The following is an 18,030-nucleotide window of genomic DNA, read 5'->3' on the forward strand; positions in this document are numbered from 1 at the left end:
TTCGGATTCAGTTCTCCATCCTATCTTCCTAACTTTTTCCCTTTTATATTTTCTGTTTTACACCAAAACAATCAAGTTTTTGTGTCCAACTGATATAAATGTCTAAGAATGAGTCGAAAGTCATTTTTAACTTAAATCAGCAAGTTTATTACAAACCAAACTGATTTCCAAATAAGCAAAAATCAGTCTTAGAATAGTTTTTAATGAAGAAAAAACGTTGTCTGGTCATGAAAGATTCGGTATTTCAGTACTCTCAGGCGTTAGAAGATAAAGGAATAAAGCCAGCCAGCTTTTATCTGTATGAACACATACAGTCTGTAGACTTCAGTGCTCATCATGAGAGATAATGTTCGTATGATGAGGACGGTGTTTGGCTCAGGAGAGCCAATAGTTAAAGATCAGCTGCAGCGCCACGCCTCCGCGGCTCGACACCTGCCTCTCCAGCACTCCGCCACTTGCGCTGTTGCACAGCGGCTTTGCGCAGGACGGGCGCAAGCAAAGCGGCAGAAAACCAGAGGAAGAAAAAAGGGGGCGAATGGGGGAGAGCAAGAGGAGAATGTGACAACTGCTGGATGCGGAAGAGTGTGTGCGGTTGCCTACACTGCCTGTGGGGAGGCCTCGGCTCTTGCACCTGTCCCTCTCCGTCTCCGCGGCCAGGCGCAGTTTGGGCGAGCGCGACGCTCCTTTCTCTGTCAGGGAGGGCGCACACACACTCTCTCACACACACACACACACACACGCGCTACTGTAGGCTCACACTTAAACAGGGCAGGCAGGCAGGCAGGCAACATGACTTCATCCTACAATCTGGATTTTCTACCCGATATGATGGTGGAGAGCCGCCTGCTCGTTCCCGGAGACAGAATGTAAGTTATTTCCACCTCTCTTTCTTGTTCACCGCGCGTGTCTGTGGATTTCTCTCCTTTTAATGTGCATGTTTCTTCCCTTTATCTCTTTTTATTTATTTATTTTACTGTCCTGAAAAGCAGCTGTCCGATGTGGAAATGTTGCTGCGCTGCTTGGTATGTGAGCAGAATCGGGGTCAGAATGAACGCAGTCGCCGACATGACTGGATCTCACTGTTATTCCGTTAGTTATGGCTTGTTGTTATTAATATCCGTCGATAAATTGCGCTGGGATGGCAGCAGCACCCGGGGCTGTTATCAGCTATAGACAGGAAGAGGATGAATGAACGCCATTATGGGGAATTAAAGCCGCCGCCGTGAATAAAGCGCGTCTTTATGGAGCTGGAGAATCTGCCGCACGTCGTCACGTTGCTGTTAGGTCGACTCCTGAAACAGCCAGAGCATCTCCACGCATCTCGCTCCGTGGAAACAGAGGAGGGGAAGTTGCTTGGATTTGCGGCTGCCGCCCTAACAATATTTCTCCTGGTTTTTCCGAGCTGGGAAGCGGTGTGTGTGAGGAAGTGTGTATCCGGCCACGCTGAGACGCAGAAAGACCACGGAGTCGACGTGTCTCTTCTCCCTGCTCATTGTGAGAAGAAAAAAGGGTGGAAGATGGGAGTGATCAGTCACATGAGGCTGATCTAACTCCACTAGAGGCGTGTTTGCACCCTCACCGCCTGCTATTCTCCACACTTTCGACCCTCTGATGGGCGCAAGCGTCTGCAGAAAACATGCTGGGAGCAGGAGAGACAGCAGTGGCTGATTAAGAACACGCAGGAATGCGTGGATGACTGCTATCCCGTGCGTTTCTATTGGATTTGCAATAATTCAGTTAAACTCTGGAATTTCTGAAGCAGGGACAAAGGGAAGTTTTCATCCCCACATCATGGTCATGTGTTTTTTCCACATGCAGCGCATGTCCCACTTATGTCCCCTCAGCTCACAGCACCTTTTTGTTGATGGATCCTGTTCCCTTTTCCCCCCCAGCAGTGAAAACCTCCACTGTGTTGTAATTCTTCCTTTTATTTCCCCGTGAAGGTCTCTTCCTCATGTTGTTGTTGTTGTTGAATCTTACAGGGTTACAAAAGTTTATCTTGTGAAAGAATAAAAACCTTAAACTTACTATTAAACTGTAGAATACTTTTGTTGGTTTTGTGTGTGGATATACATGTTGCGCAAAACTCTTGTCCTCATTTGTTATATATAAGTAGAAAACCATTAAATGTATGATTTATTGAAACATAAATGGAAGTTATATATATCTGGTCTGAGCAGCTTTATGATTTAGCACAGCCTGAACTGTCTTAGACCAGCTTTCTCGCTTTCAGGAACAGTTCTTCAGGCTTCCTGCAGGCTTCTAACAGTGGCCATTCAATAATTACCATTTGCAATGTCCTTCAGGACCATTTTTAACTTTAGTTATAATCAGCAGTCTTGTGTCCGGAAAACCTTGAATAACAGCTTTGAGTCCTTTTCAATGTCAGAAGCAAAGCTCTTTACACGTTTTTACACAACACTATCCAAGCCCGAAACTTTGAAAGAGTTAATTGGTATCAAAAGCCTGTTAACTCAGTGGAAAGTGACTTTAAACACCTCTTATAAACACACAAAAAGACCATTAAACTTCAGCTTTTTCTTTCTTTCTTTTGTTGCTTAACAGAACAGACCAAAAGTTAGTCTGCTTTTAGTCCATCATTAGTTACAAGGATCGAGTCCTCCATCAGATCTATAGCCACCAATTTAGTCTAGTTGTTCTCTCTTTTGGCCTACCTTAGTCCAGGGATCTCAGACTCTGTCCTGCAGATGTTAGATGTTTCCTTGCTTCAGCTCTCCTGACTGATATGAGTCATTCTGCAGAAGGTATTGGATCAGTTTAACACAAAGTATGAATGTTTGAGCATCTGAAGACAGCAGGAGCGTGGACCTCTAGGACCAGTCTGAGGTTTTTACATCTTCTCTTCCAAGGTAACCATCTGATTGAGCTTGACTGGATGGATCACCTGAAGGTGGAGGTTTCATATTTCATGATGAAATCACACTTTCAGATCCAGTTCATCTGCTTTAGATAGTTTTTCAGGCCTGATACTTTTTTCCATCCTCCACATGTCCGGTTTCTTAAGGACACCCTGCACACCACGCTGAGATATGCCATGTTCTCATGTTGTAACTCTTCACAAATCGCATCGATGGTGTGAAAGGTCCAATTTCAGCAGAACTTTACCTGAAGTTCTCCTTTTATGTTTTAATACAACCCTGGTTATGTTTTTATGTTCTTGAATGATTTAATAAGTCAGTGATCACAAAGAAAACTAAAACATTCCTCTGAAAAATGATTGAGTGCAATGATTGGACTGAAGATGACAAATAAAAAGCAGCTGATATCCAAATGGAAATTTTTGAGACTGTTTCTCAAGATAACAAGACATTCTGGGTGCTTTTGAAGTAAAATATAAAGAGTGACTCACGACTGTCGCACAGCCCTGAAAACATTATAGATTGTAGTTAGATGTATCATTGGCCTGTGCGGGTATTGCAGACCTGCTCTGTTGCGGTGGACCTGCTCAGTGTTTGCAGTACTCATTCATATTCAGTGCCAAATTCTAGGTGTTTTCACACATTGTTGCCTCCAAAACATGTTTATTAATTTATATCTGACAAAAAAAACTATGAAACATGTGACATGAGATCATAACTTGCAGCAACGTGTCATTAGCTTCATATCATGAAGTCGCATTAATTCCAAAAGTATTCAGTGACATGAGGACGGGGTGTGCACGTCCCAGTCTCCCTCCATTGACTTTACTTGTAGTCTATTACCCAGATATTCTTGTGACGAGAGGGTTTTCTCATTAATCAGTGTCATTGGTTCTCACGGCGTAGGCCTGCGGGGGTGGACGAGGAAGCCATTGCACTTCCAGCCGCCCTTCTTTCTTCCTCTGATGTGTTTTGCATCACCGGTTGCGGCTGCATCTGCCCTGGAGTGAAGGATTTATGAATGTGTGTCGCTGGAATTAGACAGGCCTATCTGTGCCCTCTTACCCAGCCGGCGAAGAGGCGGACAGCTTGAACCAGATAGCGCTTATAGAGATGACACTTTGCATTTACGTGAACACGCCTCTGGAGCGTGGCTATTTAGCTCGTGAGAGGTGCTCGTGGTAATCTTGTGTGTATTTTATGGTGCTTATCGGCGCTACTTCCCAGAGTGGCAGATGTTGGAATTCACATTCGTGTCACATTTTAACAAAGCCCAACATGATACAGTTGGGAAACTCTTCCCTCCCTGATTTCCTCTGGCTGTTTTCAGGTTTGGAATTGGTCCTGGCTTTGCCGCTTCCTCTAGCGACTCCCCTGACAACAATCTGACTTGAGAAATATTAGCTAAGATCATTCAATCTGAGTGCTAAGTGGAGCTAACAGTTTGAAGTCTCTATCGGGCCTTGTCAAGCTTTGAAACAGGAAAAAACTGGGTAAAGGGAGAGGATCAGGAAAAATGGAGCAGGACCTCTGGCCTTGACTTTCCACTCTTACTCCTACAGCAAAGCCTAAACTGGGGTCTGTGTCTGGGAAATATGTGACCCGCTCACCTCCTTCAGTTGTGTGTTGAATCTCCTTCTGTTACAAAACTGTAAGGTTTCTCAAGGTCTATCGCACATCTAGGCTGCAGGAGGTTCAGCCTTCAGAAATACTATCCATCTGTGTAATATCTAAGCAAACAAGGACACAGGAATTCTAACTGTAGCTAGAAGAAGGAGGCAGACTCACCATCAGGTTTGAGGATATCACACTGTTGCCAAGTGTGTATACAACCCGGCGTTTACCCAGGCAACCTAAATGTACAGCTTACAGCACATTCTCTTTACGACCACCCCGCCCACTTATCCCTTTACTTCCCCTTCCTGACCCCCTTCCAAGCATGAACGGACACAAATCATGAACACAGCAGCTGAAAGGGTCCTGTGACAGACAACATAGGGTTCTCATGAGAAATGTCTGTGCATCTGTGTGCTAAGAGGGCGGGATGGAGGACGACAGGGTTTTAAATGGAGGAATAAAAGACGGCTTGTCTAATCGAGCAGGAAAACCGTCATCGCTGCTAATGCTTGTTTTTAATTCATTCCATTTAAATTTGACCATTGTTATGCAAACCTAGATCCAAATGTCACTTAAAAGGAAATTGCATTTGGATGATCACAAGAAATACAAAATCATGCATTCTCTGCAGTGTTTCAGCTGGAAAAAGATGTTGGATGGAAATTTGCTATCAGTATACCTGCATTGATTTAATGAACAACAATGAACAGTGTTTTGAAAAAAAGTAGAATAACAAAAATATAATTCTGGAAATTGTCATGCAAAACAATCCTCTCATTAGAATCTGGTTTTCTTGTTTTAAAATATACATAAATATGTTGCAGAATAAGAACAAAAAGAGATTGCAGCTGGAATAGGAGCAAAAAATTCTGCAACATCGTGGTGGGGTTGATTGAAATCTATAAAAGCGCAGCAGATTGCCTTTTCAATATGGATCGATTTGCAGATTAAACATGTAGTCAAACAAAAATTGCATCTTAACCATTATATAGAAAGTAGATAACCACCTCTGGCAAACCACGGCGCGTTCAGATGATCAAACCGATACAGCAGAGTAATCTTTGGAGTGAAGAAGAAGTGGAGAGAGATCAGGGGAGGGAGCAGAGCGAAAATTGACATTGGCAGACAGGGAGACGAGACGTACGGGGAGGAAGGCGTGAAAGAAGGTAGAGGAGTGATTGCTTGACAGCGTACAACTCCCTGGACAGACATCTGCTTGGATTTGAATTGTGACTTCTCTAGTGTGGAGATTAAGTAAAAATGAGGGGGAAAAAGGGAGGCTTGAAGTGACGGCGGTGGGTTTTTATTCTTTCTGAGCAGGCCAGGCCCGTCTGTCCCCACTATGAGACAGAGGCACCTGGGCCAATGAGAATGATGAACACTGAAATGAGGGGAAAAAGCATCAACAGAGGACGGAGCCCTCCGTCAATCTTCTTGATGTTTTTGTATATAATGTTGTTATTTACGTAGAAAACGTATACAGTGTGTGATATATGATGGGATAGAGTCGTCTTCACGCATCACCAGCTGCAACATTGTTTTACGCTGTTTTTTTCTAAGTGTGTGTGTGTTTGTGTGTGGTGTCATAATGATGAATGTCTTTTCTCTGCTGGGGCTCAGGAGCAGTTGTCTATGGATGACACCGCGGTGTGTAGGTGGTGATGTATCACGACTGTGAGGCTGAGGTCTCTGCGTGGATGTGTGTGTGTGTATGGCAGGGGTGTGGTTATGTATCAGCAGGTGTCCATATGGCTACATAACAGGGTCAACAAGCATCTCTTAGATTCTGTAATTAAAATGTTTGTGCATTTTTGCCTCCTTTTAACTCTGTAAACATCCATCCACATGTGAACAGTGTGCTGTCTGCTCTGGGAATGTCAGGTTTTATGACATCATTTTCCTCATAATTTGTCCTATTTAAATAATATTTAATATCAAGGTTTGACATTTGCATTATTTACTTAAATTGTATTTGGAGATGATTATTAACCAAGATGTGTCTGACCCAAATGATTGGTAGAATTTTTTTTTTTTTTTTTTTTCTGTGTGATGTTAGAAGTATCGTAGTAATTATGATATATGATAAAATAAAGTTTAAGATTTAAGGGGAGCGTCATATCCATGAGCTCCTCTTAGAAGAGTAAATTTGTTCAGCGCAACATCGCAGCCACTCCATCCTTCTGCCATCAGGATGCGGGCAGGTTGAAGAAAAAAAAAAAATATATATATTATCATTGTGCAAAAGTAATCCACCAGGGGGCAGAAGAGAAGTATTAGGTTGAAAACAAAAGGATTTTAAACAAAATTTCTACCAGAAAATGACGCATTAGGTCTCAGAAACAGATGTGATAGATGGAGCATTAAAGGGTTAATGTTACATGCAATAATAATCCTTTCACATGGCCGGTATCTAACGTGGGGCTGCATAAATACTGACGTATTTTTTGAATCCGAACGTTCATTGCCCAAGATGTCTAAAGACACATTATGTGCTTTTGTGGTTTCTGTATATGAAACGTGGATCTGGCCGGATGCATGTTTTAAAATGTCCGCAAATTGCGTTCTACAAATGCACACCGCAAGTGTTGTGAATGCACTCATAGTACACACCCCAAAGATGCCAAAGATACCAAATCCCTACGGATCTGTAGTCCCAGAACTCAGTATTCCGTGGGTCTCTGTGAATGCGGCCATCTTCACCAGGAGACCCTGACAGACCCTTTCCTATAAATGAATGGGAGTCTTCCTGGTAAAATATGGCAACTAAAATGAAATAAATAAAACTACATGCAAAGATTTGACTTTGAAACCGGTTTGGTTATTAGACTTCAATGAGTCCATGAAGGAAAGTCCTGCCCAAAGCAATGACTCGGATCGGACCCCTGGAGTCTAGACCATGTTGGTGGATGAGTACAGATAAAAGGTGGCTGTTGGTTCAGATGAGGCTCCACTAGTATTGGGAAGACTGTTGTTCATGAGGATGGTTGCAGAAAGTAAGCGTGGAGGGTGGTCTGATGGAACAGAAGGTGGTTTTAAAGAATGGGGATCTGATTGATTTGCCTGAGTCGTAGGCATGAAGATGACTGGGTAATTATGAATGAGTTTACCAGCGTGGGACAATGGAAGTCACAGTGAAGCAGGACAAAAAGTCAATACATTAGAGGATGAGCAAACATGGAGAGAAAGATTTCCCGCTCTTCTTCTGCATGGACTTAATTTATATGCTATGTAAAAAGATTCATTATATAACTTGTTCTAAGAATAGAGGCCCTTAATTGAAGTAACTCAACATGGTGTTTTATCACTTACTTGTCCCTTTTTTATTAATACCAATCAATCTTATTAAAGCCTGATTAGTCACTTTTACAGCGAGGTATAACTTGTAAAGTTACAGCTAAATGTGTAGGAGGTGTCGTCAAAAACATCCTGCAATCTTCTCCTGACAGCGTTCACTCTGACTTTGTCAGAGGACTGAGTGATTGCACCCTCCCATTGCAATATGGGAGGGTGGCAACAGACTGACAACTGCCTGGCTGCACTTGATTCTCACAAGACTGAACCAACAAGAAAAACTGTCAGAAATATAGCATATTTATTGGAAGGTGCTACCTACATATATAGCTGTGTTGCTCAGTTTTACCTGGTTGTAAAAGGGATTTAATCAGACTCTGATATTTGGTTCAACACAACACCAGCTGGGATTATTAAAGGGGAGAAATAATAAACCAAGTTTTATGAAGTTATTCTGCGAAGTTTTTATATATTTTAGGAATGTTTGGATCATTATCCATTCAACAAAGAGCAAATACCTTGTTTTTTATTTCTTGTCTTAGTTGCACTGCAAGTATATGGTGCTGGATGTTGTAGGAAAAGGATTACAGAGCTCCTGCAGGTTGTGCATGACCCAGCACAAATCTGTCAGAAACATTAGGTTTTAAATTCCCCATGGGAACTCATGAAAACATAAACTTAAGGTCTCAACTACAGGCTCTGTACTTGGCCAGATTTCAGCTCAGTATTCACATTAACAAAATTTTAAGTTGATGTATGTACATAAAAGCGTTACGATGATATTAGGTGTCAGATCACCATTACCCTGCAATGGGAACCAAATATCACCTTGCCTCCCATTTATCTTATTGATGTCAGACTACGGACCGATTGAAGGAGATTTTTAGCATTTAGTCTGCATTAAACCCATGCAGGAGAACCAGAGTTGCAAATGCCAGTTATGTTAGAAGGTAGCTGAGAGATGGAGCCAGACTTTAGCTCATGCTCAGCCTTCACAGAAAGGAATTTTGATCTCCCGCTTCGTATTCTGACCTTTAAGTGCTGCACACCAGCAGAAGGCTGCATCATTTGACACATCTGAGCTGACACTTGCTGTGCATGTCATGCTGTAAAGGGAAGCATTCAGGGCGCAGACGTTAGGGACAGAGTGGAAATGTGATGCTGCTTTGTGTTTATGACTGCAATGTGTGCCTGAACATGTATCCTCCTTAATCTGTATGCACATTTCTTCCCCTCACTCATAAGCTGCTCATGATTGTCTTATTAGAGACTTTATAAGTGATAAGCCGCGGCTCTTCGTCTATCCTATTGCTTGTCGAGTTATCTTTTTTACTGTGATCCCTTTCTACTCCATCCTGTCGGAGTCTTTTCAGCAGATCAGATCATTTTTTTCTGATAGATTGGAGTCCTACTGCTCCGGAACGTTTAGGTGCACTTGAGTATCTCCATCTATCTGCCTTGATTACTGTGTGTGAGTGTGTAATCCTGCAGCTCATTGGTCTGCTCATTCAAGTCAAGTACATATTTAAACAGCTCACATAGCTACACACTGACTTTACGTTATGAATTGAGCAGTGCAAAGGAGGGCTTTGTGTGTGATTGTATGCGTGGATAATGCAGAGTTGTGTGTGTCTGTTTGTCAGAGAAAAGTGTTTCATCATTACCATTCCAACGAAGCAAGAGTGAGTGTTCAGTCCTGCATGCGCACACTTCTACTCGCTTACATACAAAGAAAACACACATACCAATGCAAACACAGTCCCCATGTTGTTCATGTCATGTCCCCGTTTTGCAGTGACAGGCAGGAAAATAACCTTAAGTAAGTATTGAGTGAATAAGAAAACAGTTTCTGCGAGGCTCTTCTTTGCAGAATCTCTTCCTGTCATTATTTTTCCCATCATTTGCTCCCTTTTGTCATCTCATTGTCAACTGTCAGCCGTTGCATTTGGACTATGCTGTGGCATTACCGCGTCTTGCCAGAGGGAGAGCTTACCGCATGCATGTCTCGGTGGATTGCTCTACCCCTTTCCCCCCCATCCCTCGCATTATCCCTCTCTGGCCTGTATCTTCCTCCCTTTCTCTCTCCGTAGTCTTGCTCTCTCCCTCCCTCTTCATTCAAGCGTGCTAAATGCTTTACCTCTGTCAACTCTTGAGTCTGAGAGGAGCTCATTATTGTTGAGGAGAGGTATTTGGGATTAGGAGCAACATTTGTGGACTGTGGCAGCTAAAAGAGCCATCAGAATACAGAGAGGGACAGACATACCTGTATTAGTTACCTTTATTAGTCACTAATCACAGGCATTGAAAGTTTTATATATATATGTATATATATATATATATATATATATATATATTTACATTATTTATACTTCCCTACAGAGTCTCACTCTAAGCGAAATTTAAAAAAAACGATGGAAAATCATCAGGGTTTGTACGTTCTCTGGATTTTCCACTCCTGGATTGAGCCTGATAGGAAAAGCTTCCAAAGCTTCCCAAAATATGGCCAAAAGTGATAGCATTTGTTAAATTAGTCAGTGGCTAAGATCAATTGTCAGTTGATTTGGTCCCTGACTTAATAGGTCAGTTGAAAGAAGCCCAATGCCAACAAGCTAAAAGGGGAGTCTGACATTTATCCGTCAATAAATAGATCCCCCCCTGAGCTGTTAAATGTCCACGTTGAGCTAAAGCAGCTCGGCTTCACTGTAAATGTAAATGTTCTGCTAGAAATCCCAGCTTAACTTCCCAGTATAGACTGGAGTCATGTGGGATGTTAACATTATGAGCCAATATCACAGAAAGCAACAAGCTTCTTGTCCACTTTGTTTCTGCATTCTTCCCTCGACAGTAGAGGCTGTAGGTCTTTATATCTGCAAATTACATGTCACTACGTGTTGTGTTTTATAAAAAGATCAATTTATTTCACCTGTTGAATGTCATTATCCATTCTGATGCTTGATCAAATGGCTTTTCACACATTTTTCTCCAACGTACTAGATTAAAAGGATTTTGGGTTCTGTTAGGAAACTCCCACTGATCACCTCTGGCCCTTTAACATCTCTCATGCAGACTTCACACACCGGCCTCTTGCATGCATTTGCTGGGCTGGTTCGACCATCTGAGAGTCGCCTGGTGACATCAGACACTGAAACTTTAAGGGTCTGATCACATGGCATTCAAAGCTCACTGAAAGGTCAGCACCACCTGCTTTCATCGTGCAGAACGTCTCCTGCATTACAGTCTTTGCTTTTCAAAGAGACCATCCACCATGTCCCCATCTTTGGATTTTGTTTTACTCTTTGGGGCTAATTGGTTCTTCTCTGTGGCATCTTTAACTTCTCAGGTGGTGCAACCGCCACTGCAAAGCCGCTTTCTTGTTATTACGGTTGATTAAGTTCAGCTAGGTGGCATTCATTACTATGTTTTTGCTCGTGTACTTGTATCAATCAAGACAAAACGTAACGGGGAATTAAATCACTTCTTGGAGGAAAATAAAACAGGTGTGATGCTTCAAATTTATGAGGACAAAAAAAATCTTTTCAAAGGCTGAATTATAGTTTATTCATAAGATGGTAGATTTTTTTCTAGGAAGATTACACATTATTATCCCAATACAGGCAGGAAGAGCTGAGAGTAACTTCAATCAGCAGGTGAATAAAGGAGACATTGTGGACTCTTAGTTATCCTTAAGGTACTGTATGACTGGTAAATGAAGCTTTTTATGAAGTCAAATTAGTCAGGAATGTGCCATTTGTTTAAAAATGTGAACAATTAAAAAGCTCTTTTCATGACGCTTTTTCATTCTATGAAAATCTCAGTGGACATATTAATGCTGTGCAGAAATTTATTTATTGCATATTCAGTGCATATTTTTTAATTATAGCAAACAAAATTCAGCCACATTCTTTTTCCTGATGAAATATTCAAAAAGAAGATCTAGAAAAATGACTATTAGGACAGTCCATTAGCCTCCGTCAGCCTCTGGCCTGACCTTATAATTGAATCTTAGCAAACCTTCAGCCCCACATGTGGGATTAATCTAAGGTTTTCTACTCAAACCGTAAGGTGCTGCCCGGCTTCGACAGTTGTAGACCATGTTTCCTCCCATAAATCTGTCTATTTCATCTTCTCCGCTCAGTCTGACTCCCTTCATTTCCATCTCCCACATCTATTTTGTATGGGCACTGCAAGACATGCACGAGGGCACAAAAAAGCACAAGTATCCATTCACGGTTGCAGAGCTGTCAGGTCTAACCTTGACTTGGGCGGAGAATGAATTGTAATGGGGGGGGCACAAACAGGATGTCAGAGAGCTGCTGCTCGAGTCTACCCAACCTGCCTCTTTATTCTCTGTGGAGGCCAACCATGCACAATTTCTCTGTTCCAGGTTTTTTCTTTCTTCTCAACCAGACCACAATAGTCACATCTCCTCTTCTTTACTTTTCTTTTTTTTTTCTTTTCTCTTCTCACTCCATTCCCAGGAGTGTTAAAGCAAATTACAGTTTTGGGATATTACTCACTGTGATCTAATAAATGTCAACAAAGACACCAGGAGCATTCATATGTCACTGGAAGCTCTTGGATTGTATGCTAATGCTAGTAAGTCATTTAGGTGGCTTCAAGAGTGAAGCTGCTCCAGCATCGACCTGTGTCCTGACTGGCTAAAAGAACAACATGCAGATTATTTAAAATACCAAAAAGTTGCATATCTTTTAGCAGTTGGCAAACAGTGTTGCGGGTATTTTGTTCCTGGATGTTAGCAATTAACATTTAGCACACAAATTTGGTCTGTTATGTTTCTTTGAGTTGATTCTAGATTGACCACAAAGAATTTAGTTGAAAAAAAGCATCATTGTCTCAAATTATTCTGGATCATGCAAAGTCATGGTTCCTGAAGTTTTAATTTCAGCTTAGAGTGAGATTTGCTATGGGGTGGTCACCATGTCACATTTGTATCCTGCATTTTGTACCCTCTTTCTCTCTGTCTTCTCTCCATCTGGTCTCTCTGTACTCCTTTAACACTCTACAGCGATACAGTCCTATTTCTACATTTTCTGTTTATTTTGTCAGACTTTGAAATAGGTCTGAAATACTAAAAGCATCTCAAGGCCTTTGCTGTGCAGTGATAAAGCCCTGAGTTTATAACTGTTTCATCATCCAACAGTCACCTTCCACGCATGCTGAAGACAACTTCTATGCAGTAGTTTTGACCATAAGAGACCAAATTTGGCCATCTTGGGGCCAAATTTGGGTTAATTTTGGGTCAAATTTATTTAGTTTTCTTGTAGACTGAAAGCATAGAACCTAGCATTAGGTTTGTTTATGAGGCTAAACAGAAAGAATTCTTATCTGTGTTTCCACATTATAGAGCATATTGTAGGTTAGAGTCCTTAAATGGCTATGTAGAAAAATATTATAGAAACCGATGTTTAAAAAAAAAAAAACACACTTATAAATGTGCTACTTGGGCTTTTTGAGAAGTTTCTGTAAGAAATGTACTACTGCATCTAAAACCACAAAACAGGAAGTAACGTAGGGAGAGGGAGGCAGTGTTGCAAGGAGCGCAGTAACAACATCCTGCCTGTAGATGGCATGTATTCTTTTTAAGGGTAGTAATAAATACATGCCATCTACAGGCGAGATATTGTTACTGCGCTTCTTGCAAGGACGTGATTTTAACTTTTTAGGCACAACACGGGTAAATATGTATGTGAAATGAAGAGCAACACTTTATAGCAGAGCAACACATTCTAAAACTAGTATTTTTGGGAATAGCTGTTTTCACTTTGGAGTCTGCAACATGAAAACATCTTTGCAGAGCAAAGGGGTCTTCAGTGGGCGCCAAGCCTGCAGTCGACTCCACCTTAGTGATAGATGTATGTGTTCCACATAGCAAAGTGATCGATGGGTGTATTGTCGGGAGAGACGTTCAGAGTTGCTGTTATTGTGTTTCAGAGAGCTAAAGGGAGACGGGAGTAGGGGGTTGCCAAGGAGAGCTTGACGGGTTTATTGAGAAGTGTGATCTAGTGCACTGCCCCCGGACTCTTAGATGTAGTTAGTGAGGGCAGGAAAAGAAGGGATGGGCTGAAAAGAGCAAAGTTAGTGATGGTGAATGGATGGAGGTGGAGGAAGTGTGCCTCAGAGGAGAGTAGGGAGGGAGGAAACGGAGCCAGGAAGTGATGATGGTGCAGAGGTGGGAATAAATGTGTAGGTTATCTGTTGATGTTTATCTGCTGTGTCCTGAGGGCTTGTGCAGTCATAAGTGATCTAATCTGCACCTCTGGAGAACACACACACACACACACACACACACACACACACACACACACACACACACACACACACACACACACACACACACTCACTCTCAGTGCCCATGCCACCAATCATCCATCCAAACCGTCATCTGTCTGCCCTTCATCCAATCCATCCATTCAGCCCACATTTCCACTTTTTAATTTATCCACCCCTTTTATAGGTCAGACTTCCTTCCATCCTTCAGTCTGCGCTTCAACTCCTAAACTCCACTGCAATCCAATTGGCCTCATCTCTTCCCTCTCCTCCTCACACTCCTACACCCCCCCCCCCCCCCCCCCCCCCAAGCCCATTTACCTTCTGCCGCCTTAGGGCTCAATGGACTTTTAAAGGCAGAAACCGATGCCAAGCGTTTCGATGGAAGCTGCTGACTGCTGATACTTTGTGCTGATATTCAATATCTTTCAAATTGGCCAATTTCATGGTTAAAAAAAACACATTTATAATATATCAAAGATTGTGCAGAGGCTGCCAGGTCTTAGCTTGGGGTGGGACATGCAAAGCTGTCCTCGTTTTGCTTATTTATTCCACCACTAGGCGGCTTCTGTTTGGAGAATTTTTAAACTTAATGACTTTAATTAAAACAAAAGTAGCACTGGTTCCTACAAATACCATCATATTAATCACTGTACAAGTGTATTAACACTAAAATACTGACAGATTTATTTCAGGAGTACTCTGTCAGTAATTTTATTTACTGTAAAATCTCACTCATCATAGGTTCAGATGTCAGGATGTAAAGATTTTTTTTTTTAAATTAGAACAGTAAGACGTCTGCAGGATAGATTAGCAGAACATAAATATGCAATTTTTAGAGTTTATGTCACCTTTTGTTCGGCCAAACAGTTCTTGCACCACCACAGCAGTGAGACATTGACAATACAAGCATACTCACTACTTGTGTGGAGATTTTGCACAGGAATTAAATGAGGGGATCCTGTCATTTTAATTGTCATATCCTGGTGTATTTGTGGATCAGTGTTTTGTAGTTTTTTTTCGGTATTTCCTATGGGAGGAGTACTGTTGATGTAAACATCCATTATGGGTGGAGAATTCCTATTGGTGGAATTCCACTATAAGGACACTCTGAACCCATGAAGACTGTTTAACATCCTGAGAAAGGTGAGAGGGCTGAACTGTGTTAGTCAATAAATGTATTTTAGTTGTTGAAGAAAGAGTGCCTTGGAGTTGATACGTCATCCAGTTGTTCTTGATTTCTGGGGGTCGAACATTTGCTCCTGAGACGTGGACAAGCACCTCGTGTTAGGATGTGAAGCCATTCAGTTGAAAAGTAGGACAGGTCGGGGTGGCTGTGGGGGTTGTCTGTCCATTGGAAGCTTCTCAGTTTAATACCACATGGCAAAGTATCTTTGGGGCCAGGGTCACTCATCTGTGTGTGAATGCATGTGATCGTGAACAAAGAAATTTTTAGATACTTCCTGGGAAGTTCTGTAAGCGTGTGAGCATGAACAGATGATTTTTAACAACAATGTGAAAGTGCTTGGTCAAAAATGCAAGAAAAACAATTAACTTAACTATTTGTTATTAAAGTTTCAAACCATATAAATGAGCCCAACAGACTGTGATGGACTAGCAACCTGTCCAGAGTGTACTGTACATCTCACGCTACATAGAAACAAGAAGGTATAGAAAATAAATGGTTAGATGAAGCCAAACAGATGTAAGACATTTAGCAATGCTATTAATATTTGCTGTCATTGGCTGAAAAATAATGGCATCTTATCCATTCAGTTTGCTGTCGGTGGTTCAGAAAATTATTCCAAAATTAAGTAGAGGCCAAATATCACTCTCCAATTGTACTGTATTGATTAAATATGCCCATATCTAACTCCAAAATGACCTAAATATCAGTATTTCAAAATGGTGATTCACAAACTTAACTGTTGTTAGGGTTAGCCCGAGCCCTAACCCTAAGCCTAACATTTACTTCCTGTTACTGGTCAAGCAGCTGTGAAAAAAAGGATAATGGCATCACAGGCTTTTTAAATGACACAGCTATTGGGTATGGTGAATGTTCACCAGCCAACATTTCACCAGAATGTTGAATGATGCATAGTTCTTCACCTGGAGACAGAGGAATAATTACTGCACTGGTACATCTGGATGTAAACACAGCTGCACTCGTAACTAGCTGGAGTTGCAGTTACGTTGTTGCTTCAGGTGTTACTTTGTTGGAAGACAAAGAAAAAAGTCATTTGCATTGCAAGCATGGCTTAAATTATGGCAAATGTTCCAGTTTATCGCAGTCCCCAACAATAGCAACCTGTTCTGATCTGTAGAAGGGTTGGGGGATGGGGGGCCGGCTTATTCTTTGTTTCAGGCATGTTAAAGTAGCCACTATGTGAGCATTAACTAAATGGACTACAAATGACGTATTTCAGGAAATTCAGGGCCAGTGGCTTTTGCTGGAGACAGTAGCTGCTGTCGGTGTGGACTTTGGAGCCAATTGCATCTCTCATGCTCGGGAAGAAAACTAAACCAAATAAGGCAACCATATCCTCCATTTGGCTTAATGAGTGATTACATTTTTTGAATGTTCACTCAACATCACAAACCCTGCAAAGTTTGGAACAAGTTGTAACTTCAAGCATAAAAAAACCTGATCTGCCTAAATTTGCCATGGATTCATTGATGAGTTTACCCACTGTATTAAGAAGCTGCTGCACAGCTTTGCATGAATTTTTTTGCTCTCTGCATTACTGAGCTGCTATCATATGGGCCCTATATGCCTGAGTGTGTCTATAAATTCCTTTATGCGATTGGTGATAGCAGCAGATAAGTGGAACAGTAAAGTGTGTGAAGGTGTGGAGGAGAGCCTGTAGTCTATGTAATGAGACCATCCCTGCTGCCTGGGGAAAATGTGTGTGGGTGTGTAGGGCAGAGATCATGCAGAAATGTGGGTTTTTTTGTTTGTTTTTTACATAAGCTATTCACCTTCTTTGCATTCACCTCAGGGAGATTGTAGAGCATTTCCCATGTTTAGATGAATGTTTGAGTAAACAGGCAGCTGTAATAGAGCAGTGAAGCATGCAGAAACCTATACCATCTCCTCTATTTGCTGTTTTTTTTTCTTTTTTATTCCTCTTCTCTTTTCAGAAGAACCGTGGCTAAACTGTTCTGGAGGATTGAGTTCAGCAATTTGTGATTTCTCTTTGTGAAGGTGTTTGCAGGTTTCAGCTGTTTCCTCTGTGAGTGTGTGCGTGCCCCTTGTTAACCGGCATCGTTGGCCATATCGGCCGATTTGCACAATGCAGCATTTTAAGTGAGGTCAGAGCATTGAGTGACAATAGCAGCGCTAAAATCGACAGGAAGCTTCTCAGTTTGCTGAACAGCCAAGTCCATTTTCAAAAAAGTGAGAAAACACAGATTCTCCTCCTTCAAGCGCCGCCACTTATCCGAGGAGTCTGCAATTTGCCACTGAGACGGCGAAACCTGAGGTGTCGTTTGAGCCATTGATTCCTGTTGGCCTAAAGCCTTTTCAGCAGCGAGAGGGAGCACGGAGATGAAGAGAGAAACGAGGGTGGGGAAAAGAGGTCATTCTTGTCGATAAGCTACAAACATCAGGTATACATCTTCCTTACTCTTATAGATGTTCTCATACTTGTGTGTTCATGGAAGTGTGCAGTAAGCATACCCATGAGCATCGCTGCTCATTCATGCATGCATGTACTTCCAACAGCGTGTTTCTGTATTCTATAATATAATGGCCTCAAGGCCTCTCAATCCCTACGGAGGGTTACGGAGGGAGGCAGGGGATGATACTGGCGCTAACGTGTTTTTGCACCTCCAAACTGCTGCTTATCGAACAGGCTGGATGGCTTTAGCTGAGTGAGGGGAGGAAAAAAATGAAAACATCACCGGAGAGACATTAACACGAGCTGGAAAGAACCTTAATGCACCATCGTGGCAA

General features: G+C 41.9%; 1 protein-coding gene across 6 annotated transcripts in view; it reads left to right on the forward strand.

Annotated features, from left to right (window-relative positions):
• Nucleotides 1-18,030, forward strand: part of celf2 (cugbp, Elav-like family member 2) — a 262,520-nt gene that overhangs the window by 91,249 nt on the left and 153,241 nt on the right. The window contains exon 1 of one of the 6 annotated variants that reach the window (XM_079263085.1): nt 559-866. The exons of 4 other annotated variants lie outside the window; for them this stretch is intronic. In XM_079263085.1, coding sequence (XP_079119211.1) covers nt 790-866 — 77 coding nt within the window. In that variant the 5' untranslated portion in view covers nt 559-789. Of the gene's footprint in view, nt 1-558; nt 867-18,030 lie in introns of those variants that run through there. One more of the 6 variants, XM_079263088.1, reaches the window with a different exon arrangement.

The sequence above is a fragment of the Telmatherina bonti genome (assembly GCF_933228915.1).
Source record: "Telmatherina bonti genome assembly, chromosome: 23".
Taxonomy (NCBI): domain Eukaryota; kingdom Metazoa; phylum Chordata; class Actinopteri; order Atheriniformes; family Telmatherinidae; genus Telmatherina; species Telmatherina bonti.